General features: G+C 44.7%; 1 protein-coding gene across 1 annotated transcript in view; it reads right to left on the bottom strand.

The window, feature by feature from the left end:
• Positions 1-17,013, bottom strand: part of LOC138287567 (fructose-1,6-bisphosphatase isozyme 2) — a 260,398-nt gene extending 243,385 nt beyond the window's left edge. The window contains exon 1 of the mRNA XM_069228127.1: positions 16,738-17,013. Coding sequence (XP_069084228.1) covers positions 16,738-16,907 — 170 coding nt within the window. The 5' untranslated portion in view covers positions 16,908-17,013. The remainder of the gene's footprint in view (positions 1-16,737) is intronic.
• Positions 17,014-18,042: the final 1,029 nt, after the last annotated feature.

Raw genomic sequence — 18,042 nt, 5'->3', positions numbered from 1 at the left:
AAGAGTGTTGGAGCTGTAATCTAAGGTCCCGATTAGATTTTGCCAACGGGAAGACCTTGTGTCTCTAATACAGTAAAATATATACACATGGTGGGCGTTGGGTCAACCTGTTGCTTTTGACTGGGTGGTTTTCTTGTTTGTTTTATTTCCCTGCTTCTTGTTTTATGGCTTTCCTCTCTAGTCTTTCTTTGTCCTTCCACTGGAGCATTTCTTCTTTCCTGATTGAAGGGCTTGTGTCCTTCTAATACTTGGAAGGAATTACTTTTTTTCCTTCTCCCACGCCATCAGAAGGCATGTAACTTCTTGCTTTTTTCCTTATATGCTACTTTCACTGTCAAAACACTGCTCTACACTCACCGTGTTGCTCTCCCCTTACCCCAGCCAGTCCATTGCTTCCTCTGCTTTCTAAAAACAAATCTACCCTTGCATCGGTGTTGCTCCTCTGCCCTTCCCTGCTGCTTCCACGCTCAGCAAAGCTGACCTTCTCCTCCATGCCACATACTCTCTCCTCCGGGCATTTTCTCCCTGCGTTCTCTTTGACCTTTTTCATTTTATTATTCTTTTTTTTAAGGGTCTGTCGGCTGAAGTCTCTTGCTGGCTACTCCTTTCTTACCATGTGCAGTCATGTAAATGTCATTAATATGTTTTTATTTACCACTCCAAGACAGGAGTTCTCCATCTTGGAATGGTAAATAAAGAAGACAAAAAACATGGCAGCCTTAACATGATGTGCATGCATGGTGACGCAAGTGTGTTCTTCTATGCCATAATGCAGTGCTGCCTAAGTGTCATGATGTGCAGCCGCGCATCCATAATCCACTTATACAGATCACTGCGTTATTCTTTTCTTAATTTTTTGCTGATGGTGTTCATCATCACCAAACATTATTTTTCTTTTTGCTGGTGTGGGACAGCCTCAGCAAAACGCATTTTCAAAGCCAATGGGTGTGCAATGCTTTTGAAAGAAAAGACCGATCGGCTTTGTCAATGCATGTTTTAATGATGGAGTTACTGATGACTGTAGGTTACGTATCTTCACAGCAAGAGTATAGCAATTGCCTTCCTCGTGTGGGTGAGTAACGTCTCCCTGACCCTCCCTAAACCCCCTTTGCTCCTCCCTAATCGCATCCACTTTTGGAGTAAATCTGCCCCTATTCAAAGCCACTCCCCTGTGTCAGACCCATATTAATTACTAAACCTTATACTTATGTGTGTGGAAACTCTGCAGTCAGAGCACTCAACTCTGCACACATAAAGTAAAGGTAATTGTGGAGGCACAAACTCTGCACATATTTAGTGAATAGCAGTCTGTAGTCCTACAAAACATACTACAACAAGCAATTTTTGAATCGGGCCCACAGTATGTAGGTGTAGCACCAGAATATATAGATTTTAGCATCACATGCTCCTACTGGCCAGGGGTGAAGCACTGCTCTGTTGATATGGCGATCCGCGCTTAGCACACTTTTTAGGGTCGAGCCTGCGTTGCATGCGCTTGTGAAGGCGTATCGCTTGCGAGACACTTTTGTAGTTAGAAAAAGGCTCGGAGCCCCATCCATGTCACGTCAGTGTCTTTCATTGGTTAGTGGGCTTGCCTTTTAAAATCTGCTTGCTTTCATTAGTGGAAGGCATGCATACGTCATGCCTTTTTCCGGTGGTTAGCCCTCCTTGAGCGCAGCGATGAAGTACTGAAAACATATGAGGCTCGCTGTTTTCTGTCTGGTTTGTGGACTACTTTTTATCTCTTTTTGCAGCGCAATCTCACTTGGCCGAAGTCGAGCGCTTTGCATGACCCTGTTACATAGTTAATTGCACTTTTGCCGGTTACATAGATAATTGCACTTTTGCCGATAGGTTTCACTACGAGTGAAATGTACCAGCGCGATAGCGCTTTTTTTTCCATTTAATGTGGCAAGAAAAGTCCGGTTGAGAGTTCACAACTGCTAATAGCTCTAACTCGGAGATATGAGAGACCAGTGCATTTGCAAATGCTTGTTACACTTGCTGCCTTTTTCTGCATTAAACATGCGTTTGAAATTCTATGAACTTTCCTGAGCGTCTGTTTTCTTTCACAGCACCTGGGGCATTGCATTGTCTTCACTCAGAGAAGAGAGGCCAAGTACTGGACCAGACTTCACATGACAACCCCAGGAGCTAGAGGTTATAGAGAGATTTCTCCAGAGCTGGACTTGGTACTTCGGCAGAAAGTGTAAGCCCATTTAACTAAATTGAGAAAACGTTTACCCAGGTTTATCATTCATTGCTTGCATCACTTCGTACGTAATTGTTATGAAAAGTCTCTGATGTGTTAAAGTCCACAGACAATTTCGTCGAGGTAGAGGATGATGGGATAGTAGGCCATTTTAGTAGGTAGGAATAGGAGTAGTCCCGTAGTAAAAACAGTATTTGAGTGATACATGGCATAGTCATAAAGGAAGTGGGCTCTCCTAAGTAGTACAGGAACAGGGGTGATAGGCATAAGTGCGAGGACCCAAGACAGGGATGATAATCATGAGTGCCAGAGCTCAAGGCATAGGCCCTTGAAGGATGAATGTGTGCGAGAATTAATGCAGTCACGCCGGCCCCTCCACTAGCCCCTCCATGCACACACCCAAATAAAGAGGGTATTTGTGTGTGATTGTAGGATACCTTTCCTCCCCTCCTGTACGAGATCAGTTAGAAAGAAATCTGGCAAACCACCTATCCTGCCACTTCCCAGGATCAGCTGGGGGCAAAAGCCAGCAGATCCTTTGTTGTTGACAATGTATGAATGAAGAAGTAGTAATGGGGGCCAGAGACATCTAATCGTAACAAACCCCATCATAATGGACTCCTGCCCACACTATGTGCCAGCATTATGATAAAGTCATGTGTCAGTTTCTGAAATAGTGGGTGGGACTCACTAGCAAGGATGGGAAAAAATCCTTTCCTGAACAGGGTACCTTTGATCTAGACCAGCCACAAAAGAAGCTGAAGGATCCTAAAAATAAGATTGAGGTCGAACAGTGTCCCGCATTTTTCTACTGGGATGAGGAAGCCAATGAAGACAAACATGAATACCAAGTTAATGTTTTAAAACAGACCGAGGAAAAGCTAGGATACCAAGTAAGCGACCTGAGGGACAAAGTTAGGACTTGTGTTCCTACTGCACTACTTCCTCCCTATTGTTCCCTCAGGTCGCTAAACAACACGATAACTAGACGGAGAGCGTGAATACAAGTCAGGAGAATTTGCTGGATGGTTCCCGCATGCTGGCTAATGGGGGGGGAAGGGGTGCACCTGCAAACGTACATGGAAATGGGAAAATGGACTCGAGACCACCAGCGGACGGAACACAAGCAGGTAATATGCAAGTTAGCTCTGCGATGAGAGCGACTGACAGTAGGGTGCTATACGGCAGTGCATGAGTAGCTCGACAAGATGCAGATTCCTCCTCTGTGGAGCGGGTTCGACCAAAAGTGCCCCAGCTGGACATAGGCAGAGAGATCCCCACAAATGAATCCCCACAGTTAAGAATTAAAAAGACAGTGTACAGAGGATGGATTCAAAGACAGAGGGCAAGGCTGTCACACACACTCTAGGGCTGCAAACAACAAAGACCCCACATCACCAGTTCCTAGTACTCTCTTTTTGTTAAAGGATTAATGAGCATTAAGAAACAACCCTCCCAGGTCTGTGAGCATTTGCAAAGTGTATTTGAAGTGTATAGACCAAACGGGGGAAGCCAGTGCCTATCTTTGGATCTGCACTGAAGTCGAATAGCTTTGGGGACCAAAAGGAATGTTTCAGTTTTAGAGACCATACATCACAGAGGAAATGCCCAATAACAGGCTTCTCCAATGAGTAGCTTGTGAACTACTGGTAGCTCGCCAGCTACCTGGAAGTAGCTCTCCTGCATCCAGTCAAGCTCACTAAATTAGAAGCTTGACTGAATAAATATATGTGTACCAAAATTGACAAATGTGTATTCAAAACAAAAAATGTGCGTATATTCAGAACTGAAAAGTTGATGATTGATTTCTCAAAATATTTTCTTTACTACTCTACCTTTCAATCTGCTCACCTACTGACCTGGCACTTGTGATTGACAGTAGTGTGAATATTCCAAAGGAGACCTTGTGAGAAAAGGCCTCTATTGTCATGGTTAGCCCCCACTGTCTCAAAGTCGTTGGTGCCCAAGGCCCCTGCTGACCAGGTTTCCTGGGCCAGATCTCTTTCCCTAAGACTGTTGTGATGCATTGGCACAATTGGCAACACCTTTAGCTGCCACTATAAGTCCCTAGTAAATAGTACTTAGGTACCCAGGGCATGGGGTAGTATGGGTAGGCCCCTGAGGGCAGCAGCACAGATTGTGCCACCCTCATGGGCCATGCATCCAGATGCACCCAGCTCTGCCATTGCAGACTGAGGGCCTGATTCTAACTTTGGAGGACAGTGTTAAACCGTCCCAAAAGTGGCGGATATACCACCTACCGTATTACGAGTCCATTATATCCTATGGAACTCGTAATACGGTAGGTGGTATATCCGCCACTTTTGGGACGGTTTAACACCGTCCTCCAAAGTTAGAATCAGGCCCTGAGTGTTCTGATGCAATCCTAAAAGAGAAACTCAACATGGCACACAGCCTGTGTGCCCTGTCCACTATACACTGCACGCACTATAGGTAAGTTACCCCTCTGGCAAGCCTTACAGCCCTGAGGCAGGGTGCACTATATTGTATGTGTGGGCATAGATGCATGAGCAATATGCCCCTTCTGTGTCCTTGCCAAACCTGGGGCATAGTGAGTGAACAGAACAGCCATTTTAATACATGTGCTGGACACTGGTCAGCATGAGTTTCACAGCTACATGATAGCCACTCTGAACTCTGGGTTGTTTGGTATCAAACAACTCAGAATGATAAATCCAAACTGGTACTAGTATTGGATTCATTAGCACACATAGCCAGGAATCACCTTAGAGGTGCCCCCTGCAAATGCGAACTATGCTGGCATGATTGCTGGCTGGTCGCAACCAGCCTGCCACTATCAGACAAGATTCTGGAACCCTGGGATGAGAGATCCTGCTCTCTGGGTCCCAAAATAAAGCTCTTCTGGATGGAGGTGCAAACAGCCCTCCCCCTCAGGAATGTGCACTTCCCTGCTAGCAAGCTTCAAAGGGTTTACCGCCCTTGAAACTCGACCCCCAGGCCTACTGCTAGCAGCAGATGGTCACCCCCTTTGCAAACCCCCAATTTTGGCTGGAGCAACGTCGGGAAACCACACAAAGGATAGGGAGAGTGGTCATCTCCAGTTTGCACCACCCCTAAGGTGTTGAATGCAAGGTGACCCCTCGATTTAATTTTCTTCCATCTTGCATGGAAGGAAAATAGCCAATCAGTGTAGGGAAGAGACCTCTACCCACAGGAAGAGGTCACCTAGTGGGTATAGCCACCCTAAAGTAGATGACCCATTGGTCACTACCAGGTACCCTCCTAAAGGACCACTAAATACAGTATTCAGTGGGCATCCCTAGACCAAAAATTAGATTCCAAGGACAAAAGACAACCAGCAACAAAGAAGACCCTAGGCTCGAGAACGGAATCCTGCTGCACAACGAAAAGGTGCCAAACCCTACCTGCTGCACCCATGACTCGACAATTGCCGCTGAGGGGTTGCTTGGAAACTAGACAGACTCTACAAACCCCCAGAGGACCTCCACTCTTCAAAACTTACCAAAGATATCCCTCCAGAGTAAAGGCATCACTCTCCTGCAGCCCAAGACAAAAGACCCAGTGAAGGCCACTTCACTAAATGGCTGCTGACCAAGGAACCAGACGCTGCAGCTAGGCCAAACTTCACTTGACACATTGTGCAGACAAACCCTGCAAGTGTACCAAATTTGGTGACACTGTGCCCTCCAATGGCCAATCAGTGCAATAGCCCTAGGTACTGGTCACCTAACAACAGACACCAAGAAGGACAGTCGATTTCGGATTGTAAAAGGACCAGGAGGAAGCCCAGTTAAGGGTCTTCAGAAACCAACAGGACCTCCCACCAGACTGCCCCTGATGACCTGCAAGCGACCCTCAAAGAGACATACCTCCTGCTTCCAAGGGCACCTTTCTGCACAGCTCCTGGCTCACCAATTCACTCTGTACATGGCGGACCTGTGCCCTGCACCGTAGATCCAGCTGTGCCCTAGAGGTGCCCCACCCCTTGCAACCTTGACATGCCAAGGGGACTCACCAGACCCACCATTAAGTCCACCTGTGCAGTGCTTTTCCAAGTGGTCCCCTGCAGTGGCCTGCCACCAGCTCTAACGACTTTCTGCAGCTGCTCCTGCCGAAACCAGGAGCCCCCTGAACTTCTCCAGTGGGCCCATAGTGCCCACTGACCACCTCAATATAATTGTAAAACGAGACATTGGTAAACGCATTATCTGATTTTATATGCATTTTCAAAGTATTTTCTCCATTGATTCCTATGATGCATAATTATGCACAAAAAGACAATTTTTATTAAAACTTAAAAAATACTTACCTGATTTTGATGATCTTGGTCCTAAAAAAATTACAAAAATCTGAAGCCTTTTTGTAAATTGGTCTTGAGTTATTCTTTTGAGTATGTGGTCTCATTTATTGATACTGTGAGTACTATAAGTACTTTGCACTTCTCCAAGATTAGCGTAACTTTTCGTCCAAGCTACCATATGAATTAGAGCATTAAGTGGTTTAGTTCTTACATCTGTAAACCAATGTGTGGTTGCCTGAATCCCCTGCAAAGTGCCTAGTTTTGCCCACTACATAGAGGGCCAGCCTCATACAGACCTATTTTTTTAATATTTTTCCATCTTTAGAAATAAATTAAGACAAGAAAATAGTTTTCTGTCTGTGTTTATCTGTAAAAATCAGTAAAAAACAAAAACTGAGAGCCTTTAATATAACCAACAAAAGGCGACCATTGATTTGGAATTTGATACATTTAAGAGCAGACCACAATATTCAATTACCATTTCTCCATTGTCTCTGAGGAGAGATTCCAGGGCTAAATTAATGATAAAAATTGGTTTAACCCCGTGAGGTAACTGAGATTACAAGTAATCTCCCCCGGAATAGGAAAACAATGTGACACCTATAACACCAGGTCTAATTCCACATGTTATTCCTCCTTCTGGGTCAAATAACATTTTTAACTTTGTGAATATTTACTACCTTCTTGGAGCAGGATGGCAGGTTTGTTTTTATTTCAGCTGGAGGAACATCTAATCTGCTCTCTAGCTGAAAGATGCAGCAGGTGGAGGCCAGGCACAACATCTTCCACAAGTTCCTACAGCTCTGTAGGGAAGTTGGGCCCAATGTCTCTAGGCCCAGTATTATCAGGTCTAAAGTTTTCAGATCTGATCGTTCTGGACCAGGACACAAAAAGAAAGGCGTAGTTGTAAACTCCAGGCAAATCACAATGAGGACTTTAATGTTAATTTCACCTACTACTGGCTCATGTACTAAAACATTCAACTGATAATTATATTTACATTGACTGAAAGTAACAGACTAAAAGAAAACCATAATTTGTATATACAGCTAACAAATATTGTTTTATTTGTTAACTAAGTGCTTGATTTAGGGTTTGGTGGATGGGTTAGTCTGTCACAAACGTGGGGGCTATCTCATCTATCGCATCTGCTGTATAATAAGTGCCACAGGATATGACAAATGTGTAATATTGTGGACACAATCTCCTTCATGTTTGTGACGAAGTAATCCAATCCGCTAAATTCTAATTCATGTCCTAATTTATTTTACAATTAAAAGTGAAAAAGGTCATAAAATATTGCATTTCATTCTAAAATATTTCATTGATTATACATTTAAGAAATTATCGTGTGCAAAGTGGCTACCCTGAAGCAAATTGTTTTTACCCATGAACTGACCTTTTTTAGATCCAGAACTGGCCTGTAGTCTCCTGAAAGCTTCTAAAACAGGATGATTTATCTCTAATACCACAATGACTTACCTAAAGGCCTGTCACTTGACAGGATTTCTGAGAACAGGAGTAAGGATGACTCCTGAATCTGGAGGACGAGCATCAAAGTCTGTCTGATAGTCTTTCTTCATAATTTTCAAGACCGAATGGTCGGAGATTTGCTTTTGCCACACTGACTAAACACTGATGATCCTTTCTCCTACCACCTCTGAACTGGAAGGATACTGGCTTACTCGTATAATTGCCTGACTGGTTAGTGGAATCTGAAACATCTGAATTCTTCTTAGGCTGAAACTCATGTGTGAAATATAGGATTTAGAGACCTTTTTTAGGAAAACATCATAATACTTCTGATCCCAAGATTTGAAGGAACCAGATGAACCTCCTTTGTAGGGCAATGTATGCATCTCATCCTTGAATGATTTAGTGATCATCGAATCAAGTTTATCACCAATTTCCTGCCCCAAAAGGAATCTTCAATAAGAAGATTTCTTTGAAAAATCTGTCTTCAATCCCTCATCTATAAGTTCCTTTTGCCCAGCACCGAAGCCCCTAATACAACAGAAGCTGTTAATAAAATGTCTAAGGAGACAGCAGCCAAAAACGTTGCTTTCAGTTCAATCTGTACCAGGAGATGAGGGCTATCTGTAATACCCTGGATCACAGCTGCAAATGCTCTAAATCTTTGACCAGAGATGGATAAGTATAAATATGTGCAAGTACTGGCTTTTGGGTCCAGATTATTATTTACAAAAGACATCTTCAAACCACTATCCACCTTCTTCTCTACTGCACCCACAGGGAAATAACCTTCTGTATTCACTGAAGTATGGCCAATCAAGGGAGTGACGATGCCATCAATCTTGATATAACAAGGAATAATCTTCTCTGAAATCTCCAAGGAGGACATTTTCATGAGAATTCTCTGAGCAGTGGACTAAGCCACCTCCTTCCTCTACTTGAAAATCAAGAATGTAACCTTTTTGTGAATAGGCAGAGCCACAGAAGGAGGTCTGTCATATTGCACAGCAGGCCTTTTTCGTCATTTGGAGGAGGAGGGGGCTAAAACCCTAGATTTTCTCTTCTATGTTTAAGTAGCTGTAGAATTTCTTCCCACCTCACATATTTGCCAGAGAAAGAGATACCCAGAACCCTGAATCAGAGTCCAAAGAAGGGTCCAACTATAACTGGGTATCAGATCTCGCAGCCCTGAGATTATTTCCATTCTCAATAGACTTTGCTGCCAAGGGTTTGGAGACTGCTGTTTCAATCATCTGCTGAACTTGTGAAGCAAACACCAGCACCAGACTGAAAGGAGATACAGAATGAGAAACCCCATATCTGCTCATTTCAGGCTGACCATCCTTATCATCTGTAGAAAGAGGAAAAATATGCTTTCTCTTATCATTTCCTTCTGAGCCTCACACGGTGAGGCCAAAAACACATTCACCAATCAGGGGTAGAAAGTGGTAAGGTCCCCCCTGGCTGCATCCACTGCCTATAAATTCCACCAAACATAGATTAGAGCACATATGCTCCCAAAGAAGGAAAGCAGGTCACCACCCATAACCTAGGTGCTTACATGACAGTCATAGGGAAATTTGTAGGAGAAGTGCACAACTGCTTCTACTAGATCCGGGGGATCTTCCTTCTCGAGTGTCTGTAGCCTGCCAAATGCCGTCATGGCAGGCTACATGATTGCAGCTTTGCTACCGCAGTGCGAATAGTCCTCCAGTGGTGTCACTCTTAACAGAGGTTTCTCCTACTCTGCACTGCCAAGAAGAAACTAACAAGCATTTGCAATGCAATGGGTCTCGCATTTGCTCCAGTTAGAGCTATTGGCATTGTAAACTCCTAAATGGACTTTTCTTGCCACATAAATTAAAAATACAAAGTAAAACATTAGTTGACATAAGTGAGCTGATTCAAAGCGCCATGGCCGCCATGAGCATGAGTGCGGAGGCGAGAAAGAAAAGGAAAAAGAAGTTAGCTCAGAGTCAAACATATCGGCAATCGTGCAATTATCCATGTAACAGGGTCAGTCTGCATGGCGGTAACAAAATCTCTCCAAGGAGGGACCTACGTAAAGCATTTAACAATGATAACAAAGGTTTTTTGAAAGGCAAGCCCACGAATGTGTGAAAGTGATGGGCGTGGTTAAAAGGCCACAATACTTACAAAAGGTCAAACCGCTTGCACGCTCAACCTAAAAAACTCTGTTGCAATCACTGCCACCAATGGTGGGTCTGCAAGACAAAACCAAACAGCATGTTGGGAAGGACCTTCTATTGGGGAAAGGTATCTGGGGCCAGATGTAGGAAACACTTTGCGACTCGCAAACGGCAAAATCTGCTGTTTGCGACTCGCAAACGGCAAAATCTGCTGTTTGCGACTCGCAAATGCGTGTTTCCAATGCAGAAATGCATTTTGCGAGTCGGGACCGACTCGCAAAATGCATTTCAGAATCGCAAATAGGAAGGGGTGTTCCCTTCCTATTTGCGATTCGTAGTGGTATGTAATACCATTTGTGACCGCATATGCGGTCGCAAATGGTGTCGCATTTACCATCCACTTGAAGTGGATGGTAACCCACTCGCAAATTGGAAGGGGTCCCCACGGGACCCCTTCCCCTTTGTGAATGGACCACAAACTATTTTTTCAGGGCAGGTAGTGGTCCAAGGGACCACTACCTGCCCTGAAAAAATACCGAAACAAAAGGTTTCGGATTTTTTTTTAAGTGCAGCTCGTTTTCCTTTAAGGAAAACGGGCTACACTTAAAAAAAAAAAAACTGCTTTATTTAAAAGCAGTCACGAACATGGAGGTCTGCTGACTACAGCAGGCCTCCATGTTTGCGAGTGCCCATAGTCGGTATGGGGCCGCAATTAGCGACCCACCTCATTAATATTAATTAGTGGGTCTTTGCGACCCCATACCGACTCGCAGAAGGTGTCTGAGACACCTTTCTGCATAACATTTTGCGAGTTGCAAATTGCGAGTCGCTAGTACTCGCAATTTGCAAGTCGCAAAATTTTATTTTGCTACATCTGGCCCCTGGTGATTGGTGGTGTCTGCAGAGGTAGGATAGCCTGAAGTTGTAATGGATTCAAGTTAAGGGAGGTAATGTCATGAACTCCGTCATGGAGCCATTTTAAAAATGACAGTAGAACAGTTTTGCACAAACATGTTGATGCCTAACATTCTGGTGAACTGATAGGAGATTCAGAGGTTAGTGCATTGCACTCTATCCAATTATGCCCCCTTGAAGTAAACTGTAATGACGCGTGGAGGCGGGTCAGGAGAATGCAGGAACACACACAGGCTTGTAGGTTACACGGAGGCTTTATTTGTCCAGCAGGTACAAAGTAGTAGTACAAGTAAAGAAGCAGCCAGAGACCCACCAGGAGCAGGTGTTACACACAGCTCAGCACTGGTCTAACTAACTTGGGTACACCAGCACAGAACCTCCAGCACATCACATTCTATGGTGTCGTGGGGAACAAGGAAGGCAAGGGAGTGCAGCTGGAAAACATGTAAGGAAGGATACCACATAAACGCTGTCTACTAATACCATGTTCTTTCTTTGTATCTGGTTAAATTTGTTTTACTTTCTTTCATTGCCTCCTTCCCCATATTTACAACAACTGATAAAGACAACATCACCTGCCAAGGGGTGCCATAATGGCCTCTGTGGATAGAGAGAAGACCTCTGAAGATCTTACTTGTTTGAGGTCCTTCAAAAGGTGGGCATGGTGTAGTACTTCTTGTGATGAGGGTGGCTTCTTTATTTGAACCCACACGCCAGGGTTAAGACACGTATGGTGATATCGGAGCAGTGGTCGATCCGGGGGCAGAGTGGGAGGGGCAGGGTTGCCCATTTTTGCCACAGATTATTTCTTTGGCGATTGACTACTGGTCTACTTAATGTGTTAGAAGGCCGGACAATAGACAATCTCTCTCTAAACCTGTGATGCTTTTCTAAATCTGAGGGATCCGAGGCCTTGCATGATGCACTTATTGGCCTTTTTGTCTGACTCTGGGGTAGTATCTGGTTAACGGTTTAATTGGGACAAGTCACTCATCTACGTAGTTCACTCAGGGGAGACCAGGGATGGACTGACCAAGCAGACATGCCACTGAGTGTCATCTATAACACCTTCTAGTATCTGGGGGTCGGGTTTATGGTGGGGATGAACAATTAGGAAGGGGTAACCTCCGGGGAGCTCTCCTACCCCTTGGCAGGGTGGACAATTACACTGATAATACTGCCAAAACTGATGGTTTTCTTTAAAGTAATATCCATGATAAGAACACATTTGAGGGAATTGAATGGTTTGTTGTCTGATATATGAGCGGGACAGAGGACCAGACAGGGCATAAATGAGGTAATGCTCCTCTTTTGTATTGGCCGATGGAGGAATGGGAATGTTCAACATGGAATCATATTGCTTGGTGTCACAGATAACCTGCCAATGCGTTGAATGGGCCTCCCAAGTGGCCAGGATGCAACAGAGGTCTCAGCATCTGTGTCGACGTCGTGGCACTATGGCTTTTGGGAAATATTAGGCACTAGAAGAGCCACCTGAGGGTCCCTGGAGTCAGTTGGTTCTGCTGGCAAAAAAAAATAAAAAATTGGGGCTCAAACATTTTTACAGTCCTAAAATTCCACAGTTGTGCCTCACACGGTTTCAAAGCTTCACTAAACACTATGATAGACAGTCTTGGACTAATGTAGGCATGGGAGTAGTGAATGCATTGTTCTCCGAAGGGCTCCTATGCGCAGAAACTGGGCTAAGTGGGAGTAAGCCCTGGTGCATGCTGGTAGCAGCGATGGGTTGACTTGGCAGGCTAGGGATCAGGAGCTGAAGACGTCCCTTTTGCTGTCCTACATTGTGACCCTGGGCAATTGCAAAGAAGCAGCCACCCTCCTACACACCACATTTAAAGACATAAGGGCTGAGATGCAAATGGAAAAGCACACTTCGTACTGAGGGTCGTATTCATGAGTGGTACATGCATGATGCAAATCTTAAGTCATATTTTTGAAGCCACTTTGGATGGCTTTGAGTGGGTCCAAAAATATGGAGAAATGCAATGCAGCAACAATGACTGCGTTGCCTTACTCTGCCCTGGGAAGGCGATCCATGGGCATTGCATGAGTGTTCCCACGCCAATCCCATGGATTTTGACACATTCCCAGGTTTACAAGAACTTATAAACCTGGGAATATCCCAAAACCGTATGCCTCCCAAGGGAGGTGTAACAAGGAAAAATATCTTTATTTCTCCTCATTTCTTCCTTTTGTCTATGTGTGTTGTTTTCTGGGCACACATAGAAAGAGGAATATGCTTCCCACAATTGTTTTTGTACAGGAAGGGGCACCTTCCTGCACAAAAACAATTCTGCATGCAACATAGGCACTCTTGCAACAAGGTGCAAGGTGTCTGCGTTGGCGCTAGGCAGCCCGTTAAGCGCTAGTGCACGGCGAAATGACAGGAATACGCCTTATGCCTTGAGCAGGGTGCATTCCTGCCCTTTCCAAGTGACGCAGTGCAGTGTAGCGAGGAGACTTGCTATGCTGCACTTCATCACTTTCCCATAAATATGGGCCTGAGTTCATAGATGGTATTTGGGAAAACATTCTAAAATATGAACATAAGGTTTTAAGGAATGTAGGATTCTGCTTCAGACAGGTAAATTACCTACACCAAACGTACCCCTCACCCCACAGAATTGCCCGAATGAATACTGGTGCTACTGACACTTGTCATAGGCGTGCTCAAACTCAGGCACGTTTCTACCACATGGCGTGGGACTGCGCTGCAAATCTATTGGCGTGAGACCTCAGAAACAATAACCCCAATGGTACCACAGAACTGCTTACTGAGTCATTTACCCAGATCTGGACATCCAGGTAACAATGTGAGCTCATAGATCAGGCCTTGGTTGCGCTGAAAGGAAGTTTGCAAGGAACTGGAAGGCATGTCATGCTCCTGGCCTGGTGCAGCGAGTAAGAGACTTGACCAAATGGCCACAGGTGGGGATCTCGGCAATGATAGTCCTCAACAGAAGGAGCGCCACATCGAAGCCTATGGAGAGGGCGGGCTTTTGGGCACAGCGACCCCTGCACCTGGCGCTGTCTTTGGTGGGGGGCGCTGTGTTTGATAATAACATGGGTTTAAAAGCACATGAACTTCCTTGTGGCCAGCAGTTTTCAGATAACAATAAAAATGTCACAATAACTCGGGTGATTAATGTTACTGTTGGTGAGAGATCGGATTTTTGTCTGAGGGCAGTTTTGACTCATCATAAAGTAGCGCAGATGGATAATGTGCCTGCTGCAAAGAACACGTACCATGCAGATCACAAAACTGTGAGGGAACTATGAGTAGCGCTTTAAAAAAATTAAATGCATCTCAGGGAGGGGTTATGAAGAGATGAGGGGCACTATTGTAGAGCGACAGTGAGGGAATTCGTGGAGAAGGAAGTCATGGAGGGTGCCAAAGAAGACTGTTGCACAGGGCGCCACCAGCGGTAAAGCTGGCCCTGCCTACAAATGTTTGGGATAAAACGCTATTAACACTAGAAGACAACGATGGAAACATGCCAGCAATGTCAGGTAAATGGCAACTTTACAGGTTGTGTCACTTAACCTATAATATAAACGTCTGGATTTCCCCCTGTCTGGGGGGGCATGGTTGTACTGCACGATCGGCTGTTTAGGAGAGGAAGAGGTTAATTTTATTCCAGTTCTGAGCCTAGTTTGTTTAATTGGTACCCATGGGCGATCTGTCGGGTCAAATATAAACCGATATATAAGATTATTTGTATTACAATGTATGTGAGACACCTGAACATACTGCAAAGAAGTTTGTTTTAAATAAAGGCAAAGGCAGTATTGTATCATCCTCGTCAATATCATCGCCAGTAGTGTCATTAATTATTTTTAAACGGGGTCACTGACTTGAGGCCGGATTCATAAAGGCATTTTCGGCCCTTGGCAGCTGAACACGGCTGCAGTTATCCGTACTGGTATCGACGGAGGACGCCAAAAAGGTCTGAGTACATTTAATAGCGCGGCATTGTGTGCCACAACCGTGTACAATTGTGCAGTAGCAAACAACTTGCAAGGGATGGGAGTGAATACCTCAAGACGTGGTTTGCCTTGAGAGTTTGTGAATGACCATGAACTCCTCAGTTTGTTGCCATTCACTGACTCCTCTATGGCCCTTTCACACCCTGGAAATAGTCAGAGATGTCCTCAAGCAACGGACCAGAGTAAATCCCTTCCCATGGTGGGAAGGGGCACGGTACGCCCTCACATTTCGAGGGGGTGAGGTTGAAAGGCTTTTCTACAAAAAACACTTTTTTCTTCTGAAATAAAGAATATACAAAATGCAAATGCACCGCCTGGCAGCCTCTCCACCAGTGCAAAATTGTGCCATGTGTAAAATCCACACTGGGGAAATGGCAATCACCAAAAAGGTCGCATGACTTTGGCAGTACTGTGCTTAATGCGAGTTCTGCAGGTTTCTAGGCGCACTACTGGCAATGTTTGTAAAACGTAGTACATCTGAACCCATTCATCATAGTACTCCTACAAGTGTAGATTTACTATGGTTTTTGCCCAGTCTGGTTTCAATGTACAAAGAAAAGTTGAACGTTTACACCTGTAAACCTATACCTACATACGGATATAAATGTATGCCTTTTGGGTATTCACAAGCATTCTAAGTAGTAGTCCAGGAGTAATATGGAGAATGCGAGGTGGCCAAGTTCCCCTGCTCCCATGTCCCTAATGTGGAGTTGTGCATAGTGTCCAGCTGCACAGTCATGAAATGCAGACCAAAGGACAACTGTATTTTTTGTCTCCAGTGGGAATCTATTTTTTGCAGAGAAACCCCTTCTCCTGCACCCCAACCACGGCTGGAGGTGATGCATCGCCCTTCCTGCCTTGGAGGGGGAGTTAGGACAGCCCTTTGCTTGAGTGAAATACATGATTTGTGAATGCCTACAAACTCACAAGTTTGTTCACGTTCACAAACTGAAGAGGCAAAACACACCCGTATCCACCCACCTTGCATACCTTGATCCGTCCAGTGTCCAGGCCTTTCGTGGGGTTTTATTGCAGTGCAATTCCATCCTAACAACTTCAACAACATGTTAGCAGCAGCAGCAACAAAAACTATAACTACTGCTGTACATGATTTGTAGGGAAATGTGGTCACGAGACATTTCTAATCGCTTGGCAGATGACCGTGCACAGACTTGCCATTGCACAGAACTGTGAGCCAACATTTCCTCCAGAAACTGTACTTTTTTCTTCGCAGTGCAGCAAACACTGAGGAATTGAGTGGTTAACATGTTGTTCCTGCCCATGTCATTACTGGAAATCACTCCATAAGTTGCATGTAGTAGCACATGCTTCCTCAACAGGTGTTTGTCCTACATGTATTACGAACTGGGGGGGGGAGGGGCAGAAAGAACCCATCGGTTGTGTGCAGTGGTGCAAAAGAGAAAACAGATCTGCTGTGCAGCATTTCAATAGCTGTAAAAATTAGGAGGAGATGCGATGCCAGGTCCACAGACCCCTAGTAATTTCCACCAATACATTACTGGTTAGCGCTAACAATGTTACCACTGATTCCACGGTGTTGTTGTCATTGCTGTAGCAACAGCCTGGGATAACTTCGGTAGGACTAGGGAGGGAACACGCGGCGCATGCGCAGAATGTGCCCTTGCCTCGGGCGGCGCTCGCTGCCTCAGACTCACATGTGGGCGATGCCCGCCTTCCGCACTGCAGACGAGATGGCCTTGATGGCAGTCAGTATGGAGTTCAGGAGCTGGGTCATTTCTCCGGTTCCTTTCGCCTGTCGACCTTTCTCCATAACATAGCGGGTCAGGGTTAGCATGTCAGTCTCGAAAGGGCTTCTGTCCGACATTTTTTATCGCAGGTGTATCCGCCTCGTCGCAGCAAACAACGTTTTTCAGGCCCTCCTGGCGCGGTGTAGCCGTCAGCTATAAGAAGGGTTCCTAGTTCTGCGGCAGACTTGGTGGAGGGGTCGTTCAAATGCTACAGAGGACATGTGATTCACATGCCCGAAATACCAGGGGCGTCCATCCCTGGCAGGGCTTCCTTCAGCGGAATCATTTGGGTCGCGGCCACCTGCTATACAGTTTCTGAGCCACGGCCTGCTCAAAACACTGAACGTGAGACGTTTTAATGCTGCGAGAGGGAGCAGGTCTACCCCCTGCAGCCGATGCAAGAATTCATTCTGTAGGAGGATACATCTTACACAATGAAAGGGCAGGACTTTGGACATGTGCCAACTTTTAGCAGGCGTGCATGTCCACCATAAGGCAAGCAATACGTCACTGCAAAGGAGACGTCATTTTGGGTAGTGCAAATAAACTGAGACCAGACTTCCTATTGAATGAAATCCATATTTCAAAGGCATTATTACAAATCTACGAAATATGGAAATATTTCATTTGCATGACATTATCCTTGTGAAATATAAGTATGACATTAACCTTTTGAACTATGAATTTAGAGACCACAGTTTTTGTGTGCAATAAAAGTAGCCAAGCATGTGATGCAGTCTTAAGCGATTTAGTTACAATCCTCCATTCCCAACCCCTATTATGCTGCTCATTGAATGCTGACATTTGGTCCTAACATCACATATATTCACACTCACTGAACGTATTGTACATATTAATTTTACAAAGACCTCTGAATTTGAAATGTATATCAAGGATCCATGTGAAATATGGAAAATATTTCACAAGTTCCTGTGATGATAGCTGCATCCCATGCAACCCCAAACCACTGTGAATACTTTTACCATTGTCCTCTGTTTAATCAACATTCACTTCAGGAAAGGTAAACATAAAAGTACATTCTTGTTCCAAACAGTGCCCACAATTAGTTGTACTTTTCAGAGGACAGCTTCCACGATCTATCCCTTCTGAAGACAGGATGTGTTTTGTAACAAAGCAAAGAGAGTTTCTTTTCTAAAACACATTATTATTTAATTATGTTTATCTTTTTTTGCTATAGACAGCAAGTACTAG

The sequence above is a fragment of the Pleurodeles waltl genome, chromosome 1_1, assembly GCF_031143425.1.
Source record: "Pleurodeles waltl isolate 20211129_DDA chromosome 1_1, aPleWal1.hap1.20221129, whole genome shotgun sequence".
Lineage (NCBI taxonomy): Eukaryota > Metazoa > Chordata > Amphibia > Caudata > Salamandridae > Pleurodeles > Pleurodeles waltl.
Note: the sequence above shows the minus strand (reverse complement) of the source record. Positions and strands in the feature narration are given on the sequence as shown.